The 26,918-nt window shown below is 39.5% G+C and overlaps 1 protein-coding gene across 1 annotated transcript; it reads left to right on the plus strand.

Moving 5' to 3' along the window:
* The first annotated feature begins 2,615 nt into the window (after positions 1–2,615).
* Positions 2,616–7,395, plus strand: tent5ba (terminal nucleotidyltransferase 5ba). Its single transcript, XM_041792747.1, has 2 exons — positions 2,616–3,009; positions 5,809–7,395. Exons 1-2 carry the CDS (start codon positions 2,854–2,856, stop codon positions 6,835–6,837), a joined length of 1,185 nt encoding a protein of 394 aa, XP_041648681.1. The 5' UTR covers positions 2,616–2,853; the 3' UTR covers positions 6,838–7,395.
* The last annotated feature ends 19,523 nt before the right edge of the window (positions 7,396–26,918 follow it).

Consider the following 26,918-nt stretch of genomic DNA (forward strand, 5'->3'; position numbering starts at 1 on the left):
CAAAAGGAGAAAAATTACCCAACAGTAGTAGCTGCTCCAAGACAGTTTGACTGCAGACCCTTGCAGACCACTTCTGGAGAATGCCGCCTCTGTCAAAAAGGAAAACCTTTCAAAACATTCATAATAAAACTGGATTAAACCTCCAGTTAGGGTTAGTGTAAGGGTACAAGTTAATGTAAGGGTTAGGATGTCAAAAGTTACGAGTTTAAACCTGACCAGTAAAACATAAAAACAGAGCATTTAATAAAGTTGAGTAAATAGTCAGCTCATAAAAAAAGCTTATTATTCTAATGCAGCTAACATAGATAGGGCCTCACTAACAAAACTACGTTAGCTATGTGAGCTACATAGCTACATTGCTAACATAGCTGCTAAAGTTCATGTAGGTATGTAGCTGTTACCTATGTAGCTAAGTTAGCTTCAGCAACATTTGCTAAATCTCACTTTGCTAAAGGTAATGTCTCTACATTGGCTTATGCACACTATGAACTTAGCACAAAAAGTAAGGAAATTTATGTTTGGTAGATTGTTTTGTTGTTGTAACAATGCTTCTTTGCAATTCATCTTATATCGCTGGAAAGCCTGTTTATTTCCCTTTTAAATGATACCACATTTGTATGGAACATGCATTTGTGAGATGAGCAGCAGAGCTGAGTATGTGGGTTGCACCCATGAAAAATTTGCTAAATCTTCTCTGCCAATGCCAAACAGCTTATTCTGGCATTGACTCTTGTTTAGTGGATTGGATGATTGAAGTCTGAAGAAACAAGACTAGTGGCAGTTTCACAATTTATTTATTTAACAAACAGGAGCCTCAGTAGCGTGTGGAAGAACCATACACAGCCATAACAGCCTGGCACTTACTCCTCCTGCTGGTCACCAGCCTGGTCGCACACTGCTGTGGGATGACATCCCATTCTTCAACCAACATTTGTTGCAAGTCAGCCAACGTGGTTGGGTTGGTCACTCCGGCATGAACAGCATGCCCAAGTTGATCCCATCTGTATTCAATGGGGTTGAGGTCAGGACTGCTGGCAGGACATTTCATCCTCTCCACTCCCAAATTCTGGAGGTAGTCTCTGATAAACCCCGCTCTGCGTGGGTGAGCATTGTCATCTTGGAGGATAGAGTTCAGTCCCAGACTGGGGAGATTTGGGATTGCCACTGGTTGTAGAATCTCATCTTGATATCTCTCTGCATTGAGATTGCCTCCAATGATGACAAGTCTCGTTTTTCCAGTGAGGGAGATGCCGCCCCACACCATCACACTGCCTGCACCAAAACATGTTACTCTATCGGTGCATCAATCAGCATAGCATTCTCCAAACTTTGACCCTATGATCTGACTGCTATAGGCAGAATCTGGACGGATTGCTAAACATAATGTTCCTCCACATGATCAGGTTCCAGTACATGTGTTGCAGACACCAGTACAAATTGGCCTGATGGTGAACAGTAATAGCAAAATGAGCTATTTGGCATTGGCAGAGAAGATCTGGCAAATTTTCATGGGCGCAACCCACATACTCAGCTCTGCTGCTCATCCCACAAATGCATGTTCCTTTCAAATGTGCCACCATTTTAAAGGAAAATAAACAGGCTTTCAGTGATATAAGATTTATTGCCAAGAAGCATTGTTAGAACAAAGAAATTATCTACCAAACACACATTTTGTGCCAGGTTTACATAGCTAGCATAGCTATGTTAGCTAGCCGGTGTTCCTGTTCCGACTTCTCAAACTGGCTTTACACATAATTAAATCCTGGATTACAACTCTGACCCTTTTTTCGTTTTTTTTTTTTTTTTTTTGTTTTTTTTTTGTTTTGTTTTGTTTTTAATGAAATGTTATGTAGTCTTTAATGTTTGCAATACTTTTTTCATGAATGTTGCTGCCAGACTGCATAGGTGGCACTTCTGTTGATTTAAGTTCAGTAGCTAAAGTTAAGACCTCAGCTGTGTCATAGATGTTATCAAATTCTAAAAATGCCTACAGTCATGTTTATTTAGCCTGGCAATGTTAGTATAATCCTCTGAATTGATAGTTGTTGTTGCTCCAACTACTGGCAGGTCAAGGGACAGGCTAATTTTAATTTGGAAAGGTATCTTAAGGTCCTTGTTACATCCATAAAATTTCTATTTAAGATTATTAAAAAAAACCACAGTGGTAATTTTCATAGTATGACTGTGACGCAGTATGTGGCTGGAGAAAACATCCTGCATGCTCTGCAAACATTCCCTTAGTAAATAAAGAAAAGCATCACGGTAGGGTAAATACATCATGTTTACTCAGCTGTAACCTGATTTCTGCAATAATTCAAAGATCTTTACATCAGGAACAAATGGATAAATATTTAATCTGACTGTGATAATTGCTGCAGCAGAGGTTACGCAGATCATGAGAGCAGTGGAGCAGTAGGCCGGTGTGAGGGAAAACCCTGCGAGCATGCAGATAGCAAGCAGAGAGGAGGAGGCTTTAAACGCGTCACACGAAGGGTGTTCCGTGCAGACAGGGCGTCCATAATCAATGGCCAAACACGGCAGCCAATCAGAGCGCACATGCTAATGAGGAGGATTTAAACCCTCTGATGAATCGCTTCTTTGCAGACTGGCCGGATTTTAGCGGCGCACACGAGAGGGAGCGTACAATCCCACTGTCACCACCACAAGTCCTACTCCACTAACTTTTCTACTCTTCACTCCAACATTTCTAATCGGATCTGACATCCGCAGGAATATATCTGGTGCTTAAGAGAGAGGACACAGAGCCGAGCAACAGGAGGAAAAAGGAAACGCCGTTTTAAATTCTCCGTATTGCATTTATTTTGGGGAGGGGGGCTGAAAGTGAACTTCGACATGTCTTGCGGTGATGCCTCGGATCAGAGTCGGAGGTTCTGTGTATTGTCTTGGGATCAGGTGCAGCGCTTGGACTCGATCCTAGGGGAGGCTGTGCCCATCCACGGCCGAGGAAACTTTCCCACTCTGTCCGTGCAACCACGCCAGATTGTCCAGGTACTAAACATCACATCCAACCTTTATACATTACAGAAAAACTGAAGAGAGATAACTACACTGTTAACTAATTTTTAGAGGAAATAATTCAACTCGTGGGTCAAAAAGTCATTTTGTGATACTCTCTCACTTTAAGGGACTTGATATGAAAGTGAAGTACACTTTGCTTGTCTGATACTCTCCTGTGAAGCTGTCCAGGATCTCTGGTGGTCTCCAAATGCCAGTTTGTGACCAACCCAGAATAGAAGGGATCCAGTTTTTGTAATCCTTTAATGTCCAGTTGTAGTCAGTGATTAATTACATCATCATATTGTATGAACTGCTTCCCCTTTTTGAGAAAAGCTTCCATCATGACAGCTTAGGCTTGCTGTATTAAATGTGCACCCACTTGTATCTGTAGCAAATCCATGACACTATTGTGTCTCTGGATGCAAGTAGTTTGCTCTTCTAATTAGACCAAGTAGAGAGATGGGAGGATCTGAATGAGTGTCTCACATATGAACAACAGCCTGGAGGAAATCTAGAGAGGAGCTTTATCATTAAAAAGTTTAGAGCCAAAGTCCCTCCACTTCCATCCTCTCTGTGACTTTATCACATGTCCTTAAATAGTGCAAAGTTTACACTAACTGAATCAAAACCGACCAAATAGCGGGTTCCTATTTCTCTTGCCAGTTGGGTAACTTTTGTCTAATCCCATCCTATTTCCACACCGACATATTCAGGATGAGCTCAGCCAGCCTGCATAGCCGGGAGCTTCATGCTTGTGGTTGTGGAAAGATGAATGCTCCATTGAGCGTGCAGGAAGCTTTAAATGCAGGTTTGAATCCCAAATGTGGGGACTCCATTTCCCCTGGATTTGTGGAAACCCTGTGCAGTTTAATCATACTAAAACATGCTTCCTTGGCTGAACATTGATCTGTAGGTAATGTCCTGTCATGATGGTGAGGAGTGACACTGTTTAGCATGAGATAAAGACTTGCTTTTGCTGTTCTGCATCATCAGAGGGGGAGAACCTTTGTCCTGCTGCATCGTCACAAGTCCATAGAGTTGCAGAGTCGTAACTTGAGATGGAAGATAACAACACCCTCTATTCTTTGCTGTACAGCTAAAAACCCATTGAATAAGGGATGCCATTGTATCAGAATTTAAACTTATATTATACTAGAAAAATCAAATGATATTGCTACCTCTTTCATTACAAAGGCAACAAAAGCCCTAGTAAGTGTAGTAAGTGTTGTAATTCTTGATCAAATGATCAAGAATTACAAGATAACTCCCACATGCTGCAAAAATATAAGTACTGTATTAGTTCCACAAAGCTGCAACTATCTTGTGCAGTTTATACAGTGTGTAGGTAGTTTGCTTGCAAATTCTAACATAGTCAGCCCCCTTATAAGATGTAGTTTGTAAAAAGTTTTGGTACTTTTTACACCATTGGACTCACCATAAAACTATATGAAATTGTTGCATTTTATAATACCTGGTAAAATATGCGTTCTCATAACTACATTTCCCTTTTAATTTTATCAACTGGAAGGGAAAAAGTGACACTACATTGCACAAGAGTTGCATAGGTAAACTTTGTTAAGGTGAGTTTATACCATTCACCTGTATTCAGGTATGAACGACAGCATACCTGTAGTGAGGGGGCAGCAAATGGAGAGGTGTTAATTGTAAGCCTAACCCTCTATTTGGCTCTAAAGCACAAATATTCCTGCTTCTGATTGGATATTGATCCCAACCAGCATCACTTTATAGCTGATTCCTCACCACTTATCATGCAGCTTCTATTCAACTTGCCTCTAAATGTTTATGTGCCTGTAGCCTGACCCAGTGTGTATAAATAGAGCTGGCTTGTTATCTGATCACCATGGGAGAGAGAGTTAACAGACTCTAATCTGACAGGTCAGTGCCGGTAGGGAGATTTAAGATTGTATGCAAATGTGTGACAGTTTTAATTCACTCTGTAGGTTCAACTGTTTAATATGCATACATTATTTTCATTTGTTTAGAGTTATGATTATATGTCAGGCTTTTTTTTGTCACCGTCTGCTATGACAGCATCAAGTCAGCTTGATGGGTGTACACTAAATCAAATGAGTCACCACATATATTAAGAAGCTGCAGTTATTTGTTTCCACTGAGGACATTGTTTTTAGAAGAAAATGCTTTATGACATGCGTGTGTCTTTCCCCCTCAGGCAGTAAAGCTAAATGTGTATGTTTAGTGACTTATGTCACTGTTTCCTCCTTTGTGTCTGCTCATAGAAAAGTTAGCACACCCTCTCCGGCTGTAGATCATCCCCTGCTTGTGTGTCTGCACTGAGGCGAGACCTCAACTTTCAAACATCTTCCAGGTCACTGGGACAGAGGAAGGGAAATGCTGCTGACTCCTAGTGACACTAGGATTTTAACGTTTAGCTTAAATGTTTTTTTTTTTCTTTTTTTGTAGTCCTACACAGTACGTTCCCTCTCTTATGGCTGTAGTTCAATGTTATAGATCTTGTCACTCTAATAAGATGATTCTTCAAAGATGGAGACAGACCTGGAGGAGCACAGGCTCCCAGGCTCTGCTGCTCTTTGTATGGGCTCTTAAGTTTCATTCACACTGATGCTGATGATGATGAAATGGACTTTTGAGAGCAGCAGTATTGATCCTGCCATTACAAACTATTGATTTCCATTAGACTCATGTGGTTTAACTGGATGCTTTTTGTAATTTTCTGCATCTTTCAAGGCATTTTTAAAAGGAGAATTCATGAGTGTCATTAACAAAATGTTTTGTCTTGTACCTGTCCAGGTGGTGCGGGCAAGGCTGGAGGAGCGAGGCGTGTGTGTCAAAGACGTGAGACTGAACGGCTCGGCTGCCAGCCACGTCCTCCATCAGGATACAGGACTAGGCTACAAGGACCTGGACCTGATTTTTGGTGTGTCGCTGAAAGACGATCAGGCCTTCCGCCTGGTGAAAGATGTGGTGCTGGACTGCCTTTTTGACTTCCTGCCAGCCGGGGTCTCAAAGGAGCGAATCACTGCGCTGACCCTCAAAGAGGCCTATGTACAGAAACTGGTCAAAGTCTGTAATGACACGGATCGCTGGAGTCTCATCTCGCTGTCCAACAACACTGGCAAAAATGTGGAGCTTAAATTTGTGGACTCTTTACGGCGGCAGTTTGAATTCAGCGTGGACTCTTTCCAGATCTGCCTCGACTCGCTGCTTTTGTTTGACCGCTGCTCAGAGACACCCATGTCTGAGAACTTTCATCCCACGGTGATTGGGGAGAGCGTGTACGGAGACTTCATGGAGGCTATGGAGCACCTCTGTCAGAGGACCATAGCCACACGCAGCCCTGAGGAGATCAGAGGGGGCGGCCTACTGAAGTACTGCCACCTGCTGGTGCGGGGGTTCAGACCCTCCTCAGAAGCGGACATGAAGCAGATGCAGCGCTACATGTGCTCGCGCTTCTTCATTGACTTTTCAGACATAGGAGAGCAGCAAAGAAAGCTGGAGGCTTACCTGCAGAACCACTTTGCAGGCATGGAGCACAAACGGTACGAGTGCCTGATGACTCTGCATCACGTAGTGAACGAGAGCACCGTGTGTCTGATGGGCCATGAACGCCGCCAGACTCTCAGCCTCATTTCCATGCTGGCGCTGAGGGTGCTAGCTGAGCAGAACGCCATCCCCACTGTAACGAATATCACGTGTTATTACCAGCCGGCTCCGTATGTGCAGGACATCAACTTCAGTAATTATTATATAGCACATGTGCAGCAGCCACAGATTTCACCGTGCAGTAATTCATATCAGACGTGGCTGCCCTGTAGCTGAACTGTTCAAGAGAGGTAGATGTGTCTCCATGCTCTTTATCCTTATAAGGAAATGGACTGAAAAAAAAGACAAAACAAAAGGAACCCATGTATGCCGAATGTGACTTGACTTAACAATCCTGTACTGCTGTCCTGATTGAGCCGACACTTTTTCTCTCACTTGTTTTGTCTTGCAAAACATCTGTAAGATTGCTGGTCATTTCTGAGATGTAGCGATAATATCATGTTTAAGTATTAAAAGGTCTTTATGAAGCTTTATATATGTCCAAAATACATTTTTGAGGAAGATAAAAAAAAAACATTGAAGCTGGTATTTTTTCATACTCTGGCTTTATTTTATTTTTAATTACATACCGGACCAAAGATGTATTTGTTGTTCAGAAAGGGAATGTTCTTATGATTCCAAGTGCCTAAAATGAACCATGAAATGTTTTGAAACCATCTGTAAAGTGAGGGGCAGGGCACCCAGTGTTTTCTACATGTCTGTCTCTCTTTTCAGGAACAGAGGCATTCATTTTTGTCAGATTAAAAAAGGCAAAACTACAGTGTTTTTGTATTGTGGTCATTTTTTTAACCTTGGCCCTTGCTGGCATTTTAATGGGTTGCAGTCCGTTTAAACGGGCCACTATCTGAAATTTGCTTCAACATTCATGATTATAAGTTGTATCGTCACACTTGCTCCATAAACAGCAGGTCTTTATTGACCCTTTGAGAAGCTTTTGTCTGTTGTAGCATTGGATGGATGAAGGTTTGTTCCATATACTCGATAATCTGATGACAACAAGGCCCCTCATTTCCAGTAACAGGCCTGATGAAATGCATATACTGTCGTCTGGAGTGAGTACTGTTTGTTAAACTGGGGCCGAGGATCCATTACAATCTGAGGACATGAACCATAAGGAGGCTTTTCTCAAGCACAATGGCTTCTCTCTCTTCACTGATACTAAAGCTTTTTAACAAAGGCTGGCCTGTTCTCCCTTCCATGTTACCACTGGAAACCCAGCACCATTTGCTTGACTGATACCATATCCATGTCATTTTGTCTGAGTCAAAATCAAAAATATACGGGGCAGAGCTGAAACAGTAAAGTTTGTCAAAAGACTGCTCACAGAGATTTAAAGCAGACCTGGAAAAATCCAAACACTCACATTTGAGCTGATATTTACATCAGCCGTGCAGATAAAAAGCTTATTTTGACAGATTTGGTCACATCCGTTCAAGTGAACTCCAACAAGACTTTTAAGTCTGGCACTAAAGACAGCGTCAAAACTGTGGAATTATTAAAGGCTACACATTCACAACCTTATCTCTGCTTACATCTGTTAAATTTGGGGGCACTGGTGGTGCTCAAGGGTATTTTACTTAGAACAAAGTACCAAGTACTGGAGCCAATATAAAGTCAATTATGCTTAATATTAAATCCATTACCTTGGTGTCATATTCTCCTGCACACATGGTCAGATTAACCATTCTGTCTACTGTATGAACCAAGTCATCTCCAAGTTACCATAAGACCAGTATATCCAGTACATCCTACATAATACATATGGGCTACAGTGTTTCAGTCCCACAGAAAGACATTACTTAAGCAGTCGGGATGGCCATCCTGTCCGGTCTGTTCTGTGTGTAAAATATTTTATTTTTCTTTCCTTATGATGAAATTCATTTACAGTGTGTTGTATAAAGACATTCAGATAAGGGTCAGTGTACTTTCAGGCAGTTCCATTTCCTGGTTGAAACGAGCCTCAGATCAGGTAAAACTCCAGCTATTCTGGTTTTTGCTTTTTGAAAAAAGAAAAGAAAAAGAAAAACAAGAAAAGGAGCTGTTTTCCCTTTTTTCCTGTAAAAAGGAAACTGAAAAACCGGCGGTGTTCAGTTTTTTTTTTCATTTCAGTCAATTTTCGATAGAAATCACAACATAATTTTAAAAAATGGGCCCAACAATTTTTTTTAACTTTGTGTCTTCATTTTCTTGCTTTGACGATTGCCTTGAAGAAAAGGAAATCATGTGACCCATGGGAAAGGTGAACATTTCCAAATAAATGCCTCCATGTCAAAATAAAAGCCTACATAGCCATCCATTGTGTTAATAGGCCTAATTGAAGTCTATATTTTTGAATAAACCTTTCAACCAAACAAAACAATCCTGATATGAAAATCTGATCTGTGTTGTGGACATGGATAAATACCTGCAGCATTCCAGACTTACTTATTCATATCAATTTATTTTTCTTCTAATAATGATATAGTCCATAAATTCACCATAAGATTTACCATAAAAAATATTTCTGTATTGTGTAAGTCAAATAGGCCAAAATATTAAATGAGAAAACAAAACAAAACAGGAAAACAGCTCATTTTTTTTTCTTGGCAACATGAAAAAACTCAATAACAAGAGTTTCTCCAGATTTCTGAGGCTTGTTTCAACGAAGAAACTGAAAGTACACTGAGCAATAACATCACTCCATTTCGATGGCAGATGATCTTCTTGTTTAGAGGCTTATTGCTGATGAGGTATCACAGTGCAGGAGTACAGGATGACACCAGCAGTAGGGGCAAAACCTGACATGTCAAACATTCAGGGTTAGGCCCAAACAAAGGACCGTCCAGGGAGCAGCTTCCCAAAAAGTTTTTGCTTATTGGGCAGTTGTATGCACTTTTTCTTTTACGCAGTAGTAAACACAAGTTTAGAAAAAATGGCAACAAATCTATACTTCATTTTGGAAAAGAATGCAGTGCTTACATAAATGTTTTATCTAATTGAGCTGCAAGTTTCATCATTATAAATAAGAAGATGTTGAAGTTCAATTATTTTCATGTCTGCCTCCTTAAAATGTGTGATGTTTATTTCTTGAAGTTGTTTTAGATAGGGTAGGGTAGGAATTTGGTGTTCAAGTTTATAACTGCAGCTATGAATTTTCAAACTAATAACATAAAAAAGCAACACATGGGGTTACAAATATTAATTTATTTTCAAAAATACTGAAAACTCTATTTTTAGATCAATGTTAGTATTTATATTAGTATTTTTTAAAAGTTGCATAAGTTGCTCATGGTAGAAAGATCAGACTATCTTGAAATTATGTTTGGCTTAAAGAATCTAATTTTCATTTTATGGTTAGCAAGGCCCAACATTCGAGGCTTAAGCCCCATAAGCCACCCTTGATTGGTTTATGATATGCATCATGATGAGAATTATATACAAAAAAAAAAAGAAAAGAAAGAAAGGAATAGTCAGAATGTATACGTGGGTGGCTGCAAATATACCTGGGTGGCTTGCTAAAACATTGCCTATATGTAGGAGATGCTGTACTGTATGTAACCTGTAGTAATGGGCTTTTCCAAACAGGGGTGAAACATAAGCTGATAACACAAGACTGATCAGATGCCATTGTTGTTTTTTTCATACAAAATCCAAATATCTTTTTCTTAAAAAGGGCCAGTCCACCAATTTAACATAAAAAGTTGTATAAAGTCATTCTGTTCACCATTCAGCGTGTGAAAAAGTTGTGTAAATTGGTGTTTCTAAAATGCTTGGTCAAAAACAGACTAGTCATCATTTTTTCTGAACCAAATCAGTTATGGTGTGATAAATTAACATTTTTGCTGGGTTGTTTCTAAACCACCAATCTGTTGGTGGGATTTTTACCCATGAGCACAGTGCAAAACTTGAGTCATAATAGTCACATGTAAAAAATCCCATCCTATCTGGACTTGATAAAATCAGCTTTCCTTGGGGCTAAATTGAACTATGGGATGTTTTTAGATTCCTTTTTTGGGCTTTTTATGCCTTCATTTGAGCAGGGAATTGAGAAGGCAATGAGAGAGAGAGAGAAAGAGAGAAAGAGAGGAAATACATAAAGGAAAGGAGCTGTAGGTCAGACTTGGACCCAGGCCTGACCCAGCTGAATTTTTGACAATAGAAAATGTTTATAGTTTAAAAAAATGCTGGTAATCTCATAGTAAATAGAAAAACCATCATTCAGCTGTGTTTTGTTTTGAGGGACAACCTTGACTTGGGCTAGGGTAATGCAAGTTCTTGACAAAAAAGGCAAAAAAAAGTGTGTTAATAACTGGGGAAAAGAACCACAATGAAGAGCTTATCGAGGAGGAAAAGATGCTTTGACTCTTCTCCTGACTTGCTTGGACAGGAGTGTAAATTACCAACTGGCTCCACTGATACTTAACCATGATAGCAGCTGCCTATGAAGCTCATGTTACTCTCCCTGCACACGCCAGTTATGTCTTGCATTTTGTTGCTGTGATTGGCCTGCAATGAGCGTGATGGACAGAACGTTCATTCAATCACCTTACAAGATTAATTAAAAGATTCTGCCATTCCTAAACACCATACATGGGCTGTTGCCCGGGGGGATGTTAGTCCGACCAATGAATTTCAACAGTCACATGACGAAGGTTGAGTCGACTTCAAGTTGTCATTTATGACATCATGAACAAATCCACAGGAAAAGGGAATAGTTTGGAACAACCAACAGTTTATATTTGCCAATCATATTCTATAGACTGTGAACAACAGACAGCTTACAAACATTTTACAGAGTAAATACAGCATCAACATTTGGTATCAATGTGGTTTACAATGTAGTACTTCCACACACCTAATGTGCTGCTACTGGTTGCAGTCATCTTCAAGCAAAAAGGGTCATCACACAGCAGTAAAGCCAACTAGTCAACAAACTGTCTAGTCTATGCATCCCCTAGTTGGTACTCAAAGCCAGGCTACATGAAGATTATGTTTTATTTTTCAGGGCTGGCAGATGATTCATTTTCATCTTTCAAAATTCAACACAACACCTGAACATAATTAAAGGTTATTAGAATTGTTACAGTTGAGCTATTCACTCTTCTTTAAATTTTGCTGGTTCATTGGTGCCAAAATGAAATTTTGTAGACTTTAATAAACTAAACATTCGCCAAGGTTATGGCCTCTTCATGCTGCTCAGTGCCTTATTTGTACATTACTAACATGATGCGTATGTTTCCTAATACAATTTTCCTATTTACCTGACTGCACTGAGACATAGTTTATGGAAACTTTAAGTGCTTGACTTATTCTATTACCTGTTATTCATCGTCTTGTTTGGCGGTCTCCCCTGAACCTGATTACCATTTATTCAAGCATAGGAAACAGCATGTTGCTTCGACAAAGGAGAAAAAATCTTGTGAACACTGAAATGTTGTGGATTGCTCACTTATTTTGAGTGCATTTTAGCCATTAGCATTTTGAAGGTTGGTTGAAGTCCTACAGTCAGATGTAAAGTGTGTATGGCTTTGCTATTTATGGCACAAATCATTACTACAATGCATAAAGCAGGACAGAAAGAGACCTGAACCTTCTATTTAATGTTTGCACATAGGTTGACCTGAAACACAATATGTAGGTCGTCATAGGTCAATATTTAATCTTTATGTACATTAGACAGGCAAGATTCCTCCACTTCAGCAGCAAACCTAATGCACTTATATGCATAAAGGTACAGTGATGTTACACTTTGTGAGAGGTAAATGGAAGCTTACATGGTAGACACAGATATTGTATCCAAACCACAATCGGGTTACGTTTTTTAGAGACGTTTAATTTCAGTTTTCATTTGCAGGGAATGTGCATGTGTGCTTGTGTGTGTGGGCTGAACTTTTGTGCACGTCTGCGTGAAAAGAGGGTGATGACAGGACAGAGATGCAGTAATGACAGAGATTTCACAATTTTACGCCACAACACAAATCAAACTCACGCTGGCCTGGTATCTGTGCTATTACCTCTCCTGAAAAAGGTTTTTTTCACTCAAAGGGGCGATTATAATGTTCCACTTGCCCATTATCACTGGGAGTTTCTCGCTTTGTGTCTCTGTTGGGCGCATACTTTCTCTCGGTGTTCAATTCAGTTCAACGCAATTCAGAAAACTTTATTTGTCCCCAAGGGGGGAATTCAGTGTCTCCTGCAATGTGAGACAAACTTCTGAGGCTTGATCCAGATCACGCCGCATTGAGTCAGGAAATGGAGATGTTTTAAATTAAGCTGTACTTGGGGAGCACATGACTTTGTGGATGTGACATCATCCAGAGATTGCAAAGGGGAAACACATGTTTTAGTTGAGCAGGCTGACAGTGCAGCTTCAGCTGGATGAGATGTGCTGGTTGTTGTCTCTCTGTTGGTTTGTAGCTGGAGCACATGACCGGCAAAGGTTAAGAAGTTCATATTTTATTGAAGGCAAGACTGAACAACTGTGGCCAAACTAAGTAGCTTGTATGTTAGGCTGAAGAAACTCACACTGACCACATGTGAGACATAAAGCCGGCGGTTATACTGGATATGTCAATAAAATTATACAGGGATGTGTGCTGATAAACACATCTGATGCCTTTACTTTAATGCCTTTTTGAACATAGCTTAGTTTTGACATGGATAATCTCATTATATCAACTTAGATGAATATATCAAACATGGAAAGAATAAAAACATGATGATACATGTTGTTCCTGGATAGAAATGGTAGCATAAAAATATGGACAGGAACAAAGCAATAAATCCTGTTTGGCCTTGACGAGTTAAAGCTTTCTTCCATTGACTCAGAGGTCAAACAGAGTACGAAAGAACTCCCCATTTGATCACTGGTTGAAATAAAAAAGAGGAAAAAAAACAATATAGTCTCTACATATGTCCTACCTTGGGAACCAGACAAATCTGTGAGCTCATGTTTTTATTTGCTCTGACAGATGTTCCTGGTCCAGCTCCAGATCAGACACTTATCAAAATGAGGAAAAGTTATGGCAATGTGGCTGCCATGAATGTGCCAAACCATATGAATGTACTAACTTATTGACCTTTTTTGTACTTGCAGCGCCTTAAAAACTCAGTGTCAGGGCGCTTCTCATCTATGCTATTGTTGCTAATAGAAGGGGACTCGTGGTCAGTGGTGAAGTAGTGCCAGCAGAAGTGAATACATGGACGAAAGTATTGGCACCCCTGGAATTTCTCCAGAAAATACACCATTTCTCCCAGATATTGTTGCAATTTCAAATGTTTTGGTATACACATGTTTATTGCCTTTTTACGTGCATTGGAACAACAACAACAAAAAAAAAAATCAGGGGAAAAAAGACAAAATTGACATAATTTTACACAAAACTCAAAAATGGGCTGGACAAAATAATTGGCACCCTTTTAAAACTGTGGGTAAATCATTTTATTTCAAGCATGTGATGCTCATTTAAACTCGCCTGTGGCAGTAACAGGTGCTGGCAATATAAAAATCACACCTGAAGCCAGTTAGAATGTATAAAAGTTGACTCAACCTTTGTGTTGTGTGCCTGTGTGTGTCACACCAAGCATGGAGAAGAGAAAGAAGAGCTGAGAATTGTCTGAGGACTTAGGAAGCAAAACAGTGGAAAAATATGAACAATCTCAAGGTTTCAAGACCATCTCCAGAGATCATGAAATTCCTTTGTCCACTGTGTGTAATATAATCAAGAAGTTTATAACCCATGGAGCTGTGGCTAATCTCCCTGGACGTGGACAGAATAGAACAACTGACAAAAGAATGCAACGCAGAATAGTTGGAATGGTGGATAAACATCCTCAGTCAACTTCCACAAAGATTCAGGCTGTCCTGCAGGCTCAGGGTGCAAAAGTGTCAGCTTGGACCATACGTGGTCATCTGAATGAGATGAAGCACTATGGCAGGAGACCGAGGAGAACCCCACTGCTGACAAACAGACATAAAAAAGCCATACTGGAGTTTGGAAAAATGTACCTGAGTAAGCCTCAATCCCTCTGGGAGAACATTTTCTGGACAGATGAGACTAAGGTAGAGCTTTTTGGAAAAGCAGGTCATTCTACTGTTTACAGAAAACAGAATGAGGCCTACAAAGAAAAGAACACAGTACCTACAGTCAAACATGGTGGGGGTTCAAAGATGTTTTGGGGTTGTTTTGCTGCCTCTGGCACTGGGTGCCTTGACTGTGTCCAGGGAATCATGAAATCTGGAGACTATCAAAAAATTTTGGGCTGCAATATAGGGCCTAGTGTCAGAAAGCTAGGTTTGCGTCAGGGGTCATGGGTGTTCCAGCAGGACAATGACCCGAAACACACCTCAAAAAGCACCAAGAAATGGTTGAAGACAAAGCGCTGGAGAGTTCTGAAGAAATCTCTAAAGCCCTGAAAAGGCACAAAAACCCACTTTTGGGTCCAGAGCCACCAGTTGGAAAAAATCCTCAAAAAGAGGAGTTTGGTAGTTTATCCTCAATTTTTGTGGACAATATCAGAAGTCCTGCCCTTTCTTGAATTTGATTTGCCATGGAAAAGTGATTCTGATTATTACAAGGTGAACTTTTTCAACTTCACTGATTCTAAGGGTGTTTTTGCATTTATTGGACAGAAAATGCTGAACTGCACTGGAAAATTGTCTCTGCCAGCTCTAGAGCTGGTAGACATCAACTCTTAGTCCATGTTGTGTACTCTTATGTGTTTACGGTTAAAACCAGCCATGCCAAACATCTGCGTATCATATTGAACGAGAAGCTTCCAGGGTGGTGGAAATAAATACTTCACTCAGACGTATACAGCTACATCACATGTTAAGTGCATGTTAGTCCACACAACAGGTGGTAGAATACTTGCACACTTCTTCATCAACTAAAAGATCCTTTATTTAAAAACAGCAAATTTCTTAAAGAACTAGATAGATGTTTTAAGCCTTAAATACCTGTCAATTAAACAAAATTTTAAAATCATCAAAAAATTGTGTTTGTCCTTGGTGATTAAAAGTGTTGTAAAATACAAAGAATCCACAATGTAAGAGTCTTAATAAACCACGTATTAGCCCATATCAGCTCATAATAAAGTCGTTAGTAACAGCTCATAAACTTCTGAAGTGTGCCTGAATTGTGTTTTAAATCAAAAACAAAGAGATAAGAACAAAAAGATGACCTTTTGCCTTTTTCTTTGAGGAGCAGATGTCACTTCATGAATCTCTTTAAAAGGCTCAAACAGCAGATTTAGATCAGAGACCAGTTGGACTTGGATGCAGCTGGACACACGTAGCGGTGAATCACCAGGCCTGTGTCTGTGTGCATTCAGGTTCATGTGTCTACTCATTTAGAAAGTGATGTCATGATAGCCGGATAGAACATGCTAGAAAATGTCAGCCCAGAGCAGAGACAGGACAGTCTCTACTCAGGAGGTGGGGAGGGAGGCAGAGGGTGGGGTAACTCGATGGGGGTGGGGGTTTTACCAAAATAGCTTTCAGGAGAGAAATAGAATCTGTTATTTCGCTTAGAGTTCAGGGAGCGTGGGGGTGTCACCACAGATCCAAACGGCTGCTGGAGAGGCAAAATAAAGTGTGAGAGACACTCGCACACAGGGGGAGCCAGCACTGAGCATTCCTGGCATTACAGCTCGCTGACAAACAATCCTAACTTTATCCAGAGAGCCGGGCCAACTGAATGGCTGCAGTGTGTAGAGTTTACCCTCTAAGGGGGGCAGTGCCCTCCCTGATCCTCCACTCTGTCCCCATCCAAACACTGTTATAACCAAAGTGGAACCATCAATCCAACATATGAAATTGTATAATCTTCAGTGTTTGGATGTGAACAAGTCATCCTTTCAGTATTTTTAATTTGATTGTTATTATTGCCATACCAGATGTCCGATGTTTCATGGCTGAAAGATTTACACAAAAACATGTTCAAAAGTTCTGCCAGATTCATAAGCACACGTCTGCATCTATAAATGGGGGGAAAAAAATCCTGTCGGGAATCTGGGATTATAGATTTGCAAGCACAGAATAACATCCGCCTCCTTCATCTATAAAAGAGATTTTATGGGAACACAAAGGGTCAACACCCTCGGCTCTGTGGCAAAGATCAAACTATTGCCTGCAAATTTAGCATCATACACTCACACAGACACACATGTTTAAACTGAACAACAACTGGGTCACATAATTCAAACAGTACTCTCATATTGGGACAAAAAAGTACACTAATGATTTTTTAGGGAATCCGCTGTTTTCTTTATTGTCCTTTGAACAGCGTAGCAACTGTAACTTCCCATGTAGTCCCTGTCAAACATGCTAATGTGAAGCATTAAGAGGAATACCAAAAATTTAGTGTTCTGAGTATTTATTTTTTACCCTGCCAGCACAACAAAAGGAAAGTTCTTTAAACAAGAGTGAAAGTTGTTAGGCTGCTACAGCTGTTAGCATGCTCAGCTAACTAGCTTACAGTTAACAATATAACCCTTATGCCACTCCTAGTGGCAAGAGGCAAATACATTAAATAAGGGAGGGTTGCAGGGAAAATTACCATTAGCTACAGGGGAGAAATATTCAAAAGGGTCCAAGATACCAGTAATTTTGGTCTGGTCCGGAGTTGCAAAAGTCAATCTAAGAATGTTTAGATGGTAGCTCCATCATAGGTTGCATCTCTTTTGACAAACTCATCTGTTATTTCTCATTTTAACAAGACAGTCTGGCCTCAGACCGTAGACCTCAGTATGAGATGTCAGAGTGGAAGTGCTGTGATTTGCTGGTACAATGAATTTACAGTTTTAGATTTTTTAAAATTCAACTTTATTCATAAACAAATCTGGTAATTACAAACATGAAATAAGTGGCAACACTGTAAACCTTTCAGGCTAAGCACGTTCCATAAATTAAACAGAATAAACGGTCGGAGGTTGGTAAATGGATTACCAGGGGGTAAATTATGTTTAGACCCATTTTTAAATACACTTGGTTTGCTTTGGCTTCATTATCTTTAGCTAATGCTTTCATAGCTACACTAGCTACATCAATAATGTTACTATGTAAGCCAGTGTAGCAACGTTAGCTTTAGCCAAAGCAACATAACTGCATAAGCTACATAGATAGCATAGCTAAATAGCTAACTTTAGCTTTGTTGCTTCGTTAGCATAGATATCCATGAGCTTTGTGAGCTAAAGCTTTAGCTATGTTAGCTGTAAAACTATGTTATCAGTTTAGCTTACGCAGCTTATGGATGCTACATAGCCTAAGCTTTCTATGTTAACAATTTTATGGAGGACAAGCTTTTTTCCTGTAAACAGACTGTTCTGTAGGCTAATTAGGTTATGCAGGTCAGGTTTTTAACTTGTAGCTTTTGGTACCCTCACCTAACCTTAAGCCTTACCCTTACCTTACCAAAAGTTTAATCAGATTTTATTTTGAATGTTGTAGCTGTTCTGATAGATCTCCATATTCCTTCATCAAAAATGAGATTTGAAACTCACATTAAACTATACATTTTAATGTGGTGCTTTGATAAATGCTAGCTAGCTCTAGCGAAAACTCTGGGGGTTTTAAAGACGTCACCTGCTATGGAGACAGAGGTAAATCTGTGCCCCTTGATCTGATTTTAGAGATTGTATTTAACAGGTTAACCTAAATGTTTGAGATTTAGAATTTGTTCTATAACCTCCAGTGGAAAAAAAAATCTTTAAGTGGATAAAGATATTGAAATGTTTAAACATGAAATTACATGACAATTCCTAACTTCACTCTCACAGGATCTTTCTTTGAAAATAACAAAAGCCCCAGAATGTCTCGAAACAGACCTTGCTTTATTTTTTTTTCAGAGGAAGTGTAATATAACCTTCCAGGAAATTTCCTGAAAAGTGATCTAAGGTGTTTTCAGAAGCTCAGGTTACAGTCGCCTTGTGATGCTGCCCTCTGGATCATTTCTCCCTGGTTTGACATCATTAGGGGCCCATCACCGAGGCCTCTTTCACTGATGGCCCCCTCACTCTATTCCTGGAACAGGACAGGAAGTATTGCTTTAAGAGAAAGGCTTGGTTATGCCCTTCATCAGCACTGATTTGGAGGGAATTGTTGAAGATTTCCACTTTTGAAAGACGGGTGATGGTGGTGACTCATGAGTGAGGACCAAAGGCCAAGATGATGTGGGTTTGTTTACTTGAGGTCCAGTTAAAGTCATTGTTCCACATTTTAACTTTTCCCCATGTCCCAGAACTTTTCTTCACCCCCGAGGTCGGCTGGCTGCTCAACCCCCCACAATCCTCCTGCTGCGTGTGACTCCAGTTTTTGGCTACCAAGTCACTGAGCACATCGGCTCAATCTGGTTATTAAAACTTCATGGCTGTGTGCTGATATTAATCTGAATGAAATCATTAAACGCTCCATGTCTTGATGTTGCTCCAAGATCATTGGAAAACCTCTGGATATGGCAAATTCCCCACTTGAAACCAAAATTTCTGTCAAACAGCATTTCTTCCCTGTCCTTGAGTGAGATCAGATGGAAAATGAAGCCTAATCAAAACACATAAATCAGTCATTTGTTCTACCACTATGAATTTCACTTAGGAAATGTGCATGTTTTTTAATCCAAGCCATGTTCCACTGCAGCATACATCAACATGAAATATCAGATTATGGTTGCCTTAACAAATAAGTGACATATTTTTTCTTCTATTTAATATGAAGGATTAAAGTAAATGCCAGAGCACTGTTGTGAAACTGAACATTGCATCTAAAGCACAAACAGATTCTGAAACTTTATTGTATTAGCTGATGACAGATTGTTTTATTTTTCTATCCATGATTTGTACAGACCATCAATTTAATTTGTGGGAATGAATGTCTAGAGGTGAATTGATTCCAGGTGCATTTTAGGATCTCATAATTAGCTTGAAACTAATTTAAAATGAAACAGTAACAACTGAACCAAATCCAGTGTTTGACCTTGGAATTTAATATTGTGATGGCACACAACAAAAATTCCACAGTAAGAGAAAACCTTCAGTTGGCCCTTGTTTGAACATAATGGATTTCTAATTAACTACTAGAATACATTTCCAAGATTTAAACCATGCTTGTTAAATAGCCACAAGCAGTAAATTAGGAGCATTAAACTACCCTGGTGTGTTCCAGCTGTTTCATTGATCATTTTAAATCTTGTTCTGTCAGTCAGATTTAATAGTAAGATATAAAACTTAGCAGTTCCTTTTCTCATGAAATCATTTTGCCTGTCTACCAAAAGCGCTATAGTTTATTGATAAAAGACTGCGCAGGCAACACCACTCCAAGTAAAATAAACAAAACTATTTTTCTTTAATATGATAGGAACAAGACACGTACTATCAACTATTAAATTTCAGATACACAGCTGAAGCGGTGTTTTCTTATTCATAAAAATATTATAGATTTCCGTTCTTCAGTTTAGTGTGTTGACGTTGGTCACTGGTTTTACCCTGACCGGTTGGAAGCCCAGGACCGCAATGTTTATTTGGAACAAATGGCTCAACCCTTGTGTCATCCCACATCCAGTATAAACCCCCTACTTTTTCAGAGGATAAATGATAAAATGTGGGTGTTTTCCTCATTTGTTTCTTGCTACCGTTTTCTGCAGTGTTCCCAAAGGCTCAGTATTGGGCCTCATTGTGTTTGCATTATATACAGGCTATAAGTATTATGTCATGACCAAAAACTTGTTCAGTGCAATAAGGGAGATCCTTATATTGGTTTGGGAAATGTCTCTGTGTACAGGTCAGTTAAAAACAAGGTTTGTCAAGATAAAAAAATCCTAAAACTAAACAACTAGTTTTAAAGCATCCATTTGGTTTGTCAGAATGTAAATTTTGTATTTCAGTTGGTTTCAGGTATTTTAAAATAAAGTTTTTACATTTTTTGTCAAAAAGTTAGCCTACAATGAGCTGAAAATGTCAAATGGTTCGGCTATTCACTATTTTACACAATGCATTGTGGGACAGAATTAGTGCACTATGTAGTGAATAACAGTGCTCACTCAGAATTCATACACCTACACAAAATGGTGTTTTTACTATATAGGTAGCGCACTATATAGTGAATGCAGAGTAATTTTGGACACAGTCATAACATCTACTATGAGAGACAGGATGGCTCACAGCAACAGCCCCAGGGTTCATATTCCCAAGGTACTCTCCACATGATCCTTAGAGGAACATGATTGTAGGACTTCTGCAGGTAGATTACGGAGTTCCTCAAAGTGATCTTTGCGTCAACAGTCCAGACCAGCACTCCTCCACTCCTGCTGCGAACATGTTTATGTTGTATGTGAACATGTTCTCCCAGACAATTAGATTTCCAGAACATCCTTGGAGAACCCTAAAAGTTTTCCCAATAAAATTGGGATTACAGGATTACATCCTGTCTGCTGCTTTCAGAGACTCCAGAGTAGGCCAAGCCCAGAAGGTCTCCTTCTTCAGCCTGATGACCTCCATCAGTGGGTTTTCAGGCTGCTATCATGACAGGCACCAATGGTCTTCTTGATGCAACCACTCCCAATATGGGAGCTTTAAATATCACTTGGACTCCATGTCCCCAACCTCCGCCAGGTAGCACGACAACTTCTTTTGGATGGGAGTTGAAAAATCTTCTAGGCAGGGACCTCCACCTGAAGGTCTCAGTTCATTTCACAACCTGTTCAGGATTACCAGGTCTGTCTGACAGCCTACTCCACCATCTGATCCAACTGTTGGTGATCAGCTAAAAGCCCTTCTCCCTTCTTCACCTCAGTCTCCAAGACGTACAGGGGCAGATCTGATAAGACAGCTACATCATCAGTCTCTGGACTAGTGTGGTCAAACATAGAGTTAGTATGGGCAGTGGACAGCCAGCAGAGAAGTCTAACAACAGAACACCACTCAGATCAGCATTCCTCCAAATCACCCCACAAAGTTTCTTCATCATTGCCCAAATGAGGGTTAACACCCCCCAGTAGGATTGTCTGATCCAGAGGCTGGACTCACTCCAGGACCCCACCCAGACTGCAAGAAGGCTGTGTACTCCAAACTGCTGTTTGGTGTGTGAGGAAAACCAACAGTCAGGGCCTTACTCCTGATACTTTCACTCATAGAGGTACTTCTTATTTCCTTCAGGGAATGAAATGTTAACACCGAACAGACATAAAGGTTACTCAACAAAATCATTTTATCCTAGCTTAACAGAAATCACATACAGTTGTGAATAAATCCCATATTTAAAAAATATTCCGTGATTAACTCTTGAAAATGGTTCTTAACAGCAAGTTACTTCTTACTACATCTTTAATCAGCATCACAAAGTTCTGCTTATTGATAAAATACAGATTTTTTAATAGGTTTCAAATGGTGTAACCGGTTACACCATTTGACATTTCCCTCTAAAATCAAATTTAACAGACATTATCACGGACACCTGTGGAAGCTTATGGTCTTGGTATAAAGATGTCAAAGAGTACTTTTAATGTAAATAATGTTTTTTTTTTTTTAACAAAGATTATTTCAGATTTTAATCAGAGATACAAACCCTGAGATTTACCAGTTATGATCATCAGATGTTTATCTTTGTGACATAATTTCCTTTGAAAATGTCTTTTTTTAAAAATATTAGCAAAATGGCCCCTTGAATGGTGGTTACACCGCGTTGACATTTTAGGAAGTCAACCGAACTCCAAAGATTCCCCAAACTATCAAAAATACACAAAACAATAATTATTCAAGACATTTATCTAATATTCAACAGTACTAGTGTAATATTATGCCCGGACAGTTTATAGAGTGTTTAGTTGGGATTTTCACCTTTTTCAAAAAAGTTGATTTTTTTTTGTACCAGTTTTTTTTTTTTTTGGTTACACCACATTGACATTTTGTCCTAAATTGCCCGTTTATTCTCTCAAAGTTGATTGAAACCTGAAAATTTAGACTAGGGCAGTAAAATGGGCATAAGTGAAAGGGATTAGTATGAATATTAATAATTTTCACTCCTTTTAGATATTTTTTAAACTTTCGGCTACTTTAAAACATGCGTCATGACATTGACCCATACACCAATCAGCCATTGCATAATGGCCAATAATGCAATCTAATGCTGCATCTGTTGTTTCAACTAAGAGGTTTTTGCTTGGTTGATGGAAGATATTGCTGTGAATGTGAAAAAATGCTGTGTTTGACTTAATGACAATCAGATTTTTTAGAATTTCTTTTTAGTTTCTGTGTTTGGACTTTTTATTTTAACTTTTCTGAGCTGGTCAAATCAGAGGCTTAGAGATGTTCCAGAGCATAATCCCAACCTCCTCTCAAAAATATCAAAGCATAGACTATGTTAGCATCTTCCACTCTTCCCCTTGATTGTAAAATACCACAAGTTTCAAAATTACACTTTGCAGTTCTGCTGGCTATGCTACTCAATAGACCATGGTTGTAAATTGCTAAGCTAATTTGCATGCAGAAACAAACATTAGCATTCTGCGGCAAAATGAAGGGAAATAGGCGGACTCTTATGAGGAGTAGTGTCCTCAGGTTATGAAACTGAAATTCAGTCAGGACCACTTTGTCAAGAAAGACATGATTTGGGGTATTTATTTCTCTTTATGAGCTGTTATTAGTTTGCACCTATTCCTGTGATCTATATTTGACCCTGTGGCTGTTTTGGAAGCCCCTTTCCCTTCCATGAGCCTACATTGAAACCATCAAGCAGGATCGGCACATGTTCCTGCCTTTCCTGTGCCTACAAGCCTGAGGCAGGGGGAGAAGCAGCAACAGAAACAGAGTAAAGCAGGCATCAGTGACAACATGATAAGTCACAAGCATAATAAAGGAGTAGCTGGGGTGGAGGACGGTTGCATGAAGCAGCTTGCAGAGGGAGCAGCAAAGCATAGCCAGGTTAGAGTAGTTTAAATATGGCAGTATGAGTATGAGCAGCTGATTGCGTGTTTAGAGCAAATCAGCTGATGAGGGCTTGTGTGAGGTCAGCTGTGTTGCCTGCATGGACTTCAAGCTATATTTGAGCAGCTTTAACTTTGAAATAAGGGGCATAATGTATGTGTATAACAAAGGCTCTCTTCACCTGTCTTAAAACAGGCTGAAACACATATCTTTAATAAGACTTAAGACATGACAAACAAAAGAAAAAATAAAGCAACAAACTTCTCACACATTTACCCTAGTGCCAACTCCTGTTCACCTTAAGTTGAGGGATATCGCCCTGTTCAAGTTTTTGTGGCGTCCAACAGTGAACTTGAAATTTCTCCAAGTGATGTAACCCAATAACCTGATTTTCATAGCTCTGTAGGCACGGATATGTAAAAGATTTGACTGGATCTCATAGCTTTTACTTACTTTTTAAAAACTTAAATGCTGAATATCCTTTCTCAGGGTTATGTTAATCAAAATAAAACAAAAACTGAACTGTAGCATAACATTTCCTTGTAGAAATAGACAATGTGCTTCATACATATGCACTGTTGTGTGATCTTTTCACAGGAAGCCTGAGCAGATGAGTAAAGGAATCCCGTTCTCACAGGAGACCCCTCCTCTGCTCTGAGACTGTTTCATTTCCTGGGCCCCATGTAGACAGAGAGGATCTGTGTGCTGTCAGTGAACTGAAACAGAAACAAAAACAAACATCCTCCCCACCCCCCCAAAAAAGACACAGAAGCACACCCAGAGCATGTTTTCTCTCTGACACACACAGGGAGAGGCAGTTGTATGTATCCTGACATCACCACATGAGACCACCTGGTCATGACATCCATTGCGCATTAACAGTTCTGCTTGTGACGACCTTGGGGTGACCCTCAGGACCATCAGGAAGGCTCCTGGACAGAATTCCTTGTTTCCTTTGGACTGTTTCAGTCTGATGTGATCGTAAAAAAAATCACCACAAACTTGAAACAAACACAACAGTAAAAGATTTTGGACAGCTCTATGTGTCTCTTTCATTACTTCTTTTCTTCCCATTAGCTTGTTTTTAGAATTTTTTTTTTTTCCTGATTATTTTTGTTTTTGTTTTCAGTCAGTCCTACGAGAACCAGCTGAGGAAAGCAGTGAACAGTGGATGGACAAAGTTATAAAGCTTTCTGTTTTCAGACAAAGTCCAAAGCTATAAAACAAAAGTTCACGCAAGGTTCGTCTCTCTCAATGTGTTATGTAACATTTTGACCAAGAAAAAAAAAAAAACCTCATCAGGCACAAAAACATATAAGAAATTATATAATTAAAACTAATCTACACAAATAAATCATCTTATCTTATGTATTCTTAGATTTCACCTCAGCATGATGACGTTTGACATGCTGTAAAAGGTAATCATTTATGAGTATTAAAGGAGTAATGCCATCATTTACAGGTTACAACAGCTCATTATGTCAGTAAAAGAATTCTTACCCCGGAGCCACACATAAGCTGCATAACACACTGAACACTGCACAGTTCTGTAGCCCTGAGCTACACCCAATGGCAGGTTATCAAAGTTTCATGAAGTGATAAAGTGGCCTCTTAAAGGATTTTTTCTCCTAGCCTATTTTTCTTTTTGAATGACATTTAAAATTCAGAAGGATGGGAGTGTAACACTGTGTGTTGTTCTTAGACAGACGCTATGGCTTCTGGGACAAGGGGCAGACGTTCACTTAGATATACTGACTGAGTTTGAAGTGAAGCTCCACCTTACTGTACATGTAAGTGTATAGTGACTGATCAAAGTGGTCAAAGCTGAAGCACTTAAACTCTACATGTTACCTGTAGCCATTCACACACTGATGGTACTAATAGTATTTCAGTCAGGAGAGACTCAGTAAGAGTTTAACAATGATTTATTTTAAAAGTTTGGAAATGTTTGAAATTGTGAAATGTCTTGACAAATAGACTCCATCATGATGTCTTTATGAGCTTGAATGTGAGGCTTTCACTGGTAGCGATAACAGAAAGAATAAGGTAAGATGAGGAATGGACTTCTGAGAATCTTGACCCAGACACTGATGAGATGACTTGGAATTAGCGATGAAGGGATGAAGGATGCATGCAGGAGCTGGACCAGAGCACCCATGGGATATGATGGAGGTGGCTGGGGTGGAGTAGGGTTGCAGTGGTTGCACTTGATTGGATTGAGAGAGGGTGGGGCAGAAGGTTATTGGCTTGAAATTTTAAGTGGGAAGATGCCCATGTTAGCTGCATTGCAGAGCAGGAAATACAGTGAGACACATGAGTGAGTTAATGGTTTTTAATGAATCAAAGAATGAATGTAAATGAAACAGTCGTCCTGTTTGAACTTACAAGAACTTTGAACTCCAAGTTTCCTATAAAGAGCCTGTCCGTATTGACTAATCCCATTCATTCATATCAGGCACTTTGGGGTTCTATGACCATGACACTTCAACATGTGGATTACTGGAGCTTATTTATCACACAATATATGATGTAAAGAGTGGCTGTGGCTCAGCTGTAGATTCGTCTTTCAATAAAGTACCATACAGCAGTACAGTGAACCTCAAATATCTTCAAAGGTGTAAAAATAAACATACTAATGTTTGTGAATGAGGGTTAAGGAGACATGGCATGTAACAAACTGTGAGTGAAGTGTTGTAAAATGCTTTTTATCATTCTATTTACCACTTGTAAAGACCCCTTTTTTATAGAACTGATTGGTTAAAGCTCATGCAGCTGTTTAGAATTAGCTTGCTGGGACAAACTTTTATTATATTGTCAGGAATATTTAGTCAGACTTAACAAAGCTCCCCTGAGTGACAAAAGACTTTTAACAGCTGTTTTCACAGATTTAGCATTAGCTCATGATGCTGATAAAAGTGGTGGAATTCCTCTTTAAAAAGCCACATATCTAATAATAACAAAAGTCATATGGGTTGTCCAAAGTCTTTGCCAACTTTTCTTTACTGAGCTGATTAAAAACTGATGAAATGATGAGGCATGAGGGATTATAGGAAGTGTAACATCTTTTTTGTCTCCTCACATGGATCCATTTCACAGGATGAGCAAGTAGAAGTTTCAGTTCTTGTAATCTGGAGGCCCCACACAAGGACCAATAATGAGGCCTTTCTTCATCCCTCCATTTAGCAACAACAAGACACACTGTGCCTAAATGGCAAATAGTAGTCAAATGAACCATATGAATATATTGAAATGTCTTCAGCCAAGCTGTTACTTATAAAAATAAACTATATATGATCATTATTGCACAATAACCTTTCTTATGCCACTCCATTTTCACTCTGTAATCCACCACATCAATGTTTCAGTATGACAAAGTGGTTTTACCTAACTATTAACAGCTTGAT

Source organism: Cheilinus undulatus, linkage group 8 (genome assembly GCF_018320785.1).
Source record: "Cheilinus undulatus linkage group 8, ASM1832078v1, whole genome shotgun sequence".
Taxonomy (NCBI): Eukaryota; Metazoa; Chordata; class Actinopteri; order Labriformes; family Labridae; genus Cheilinus; species Cheilinus undulatus.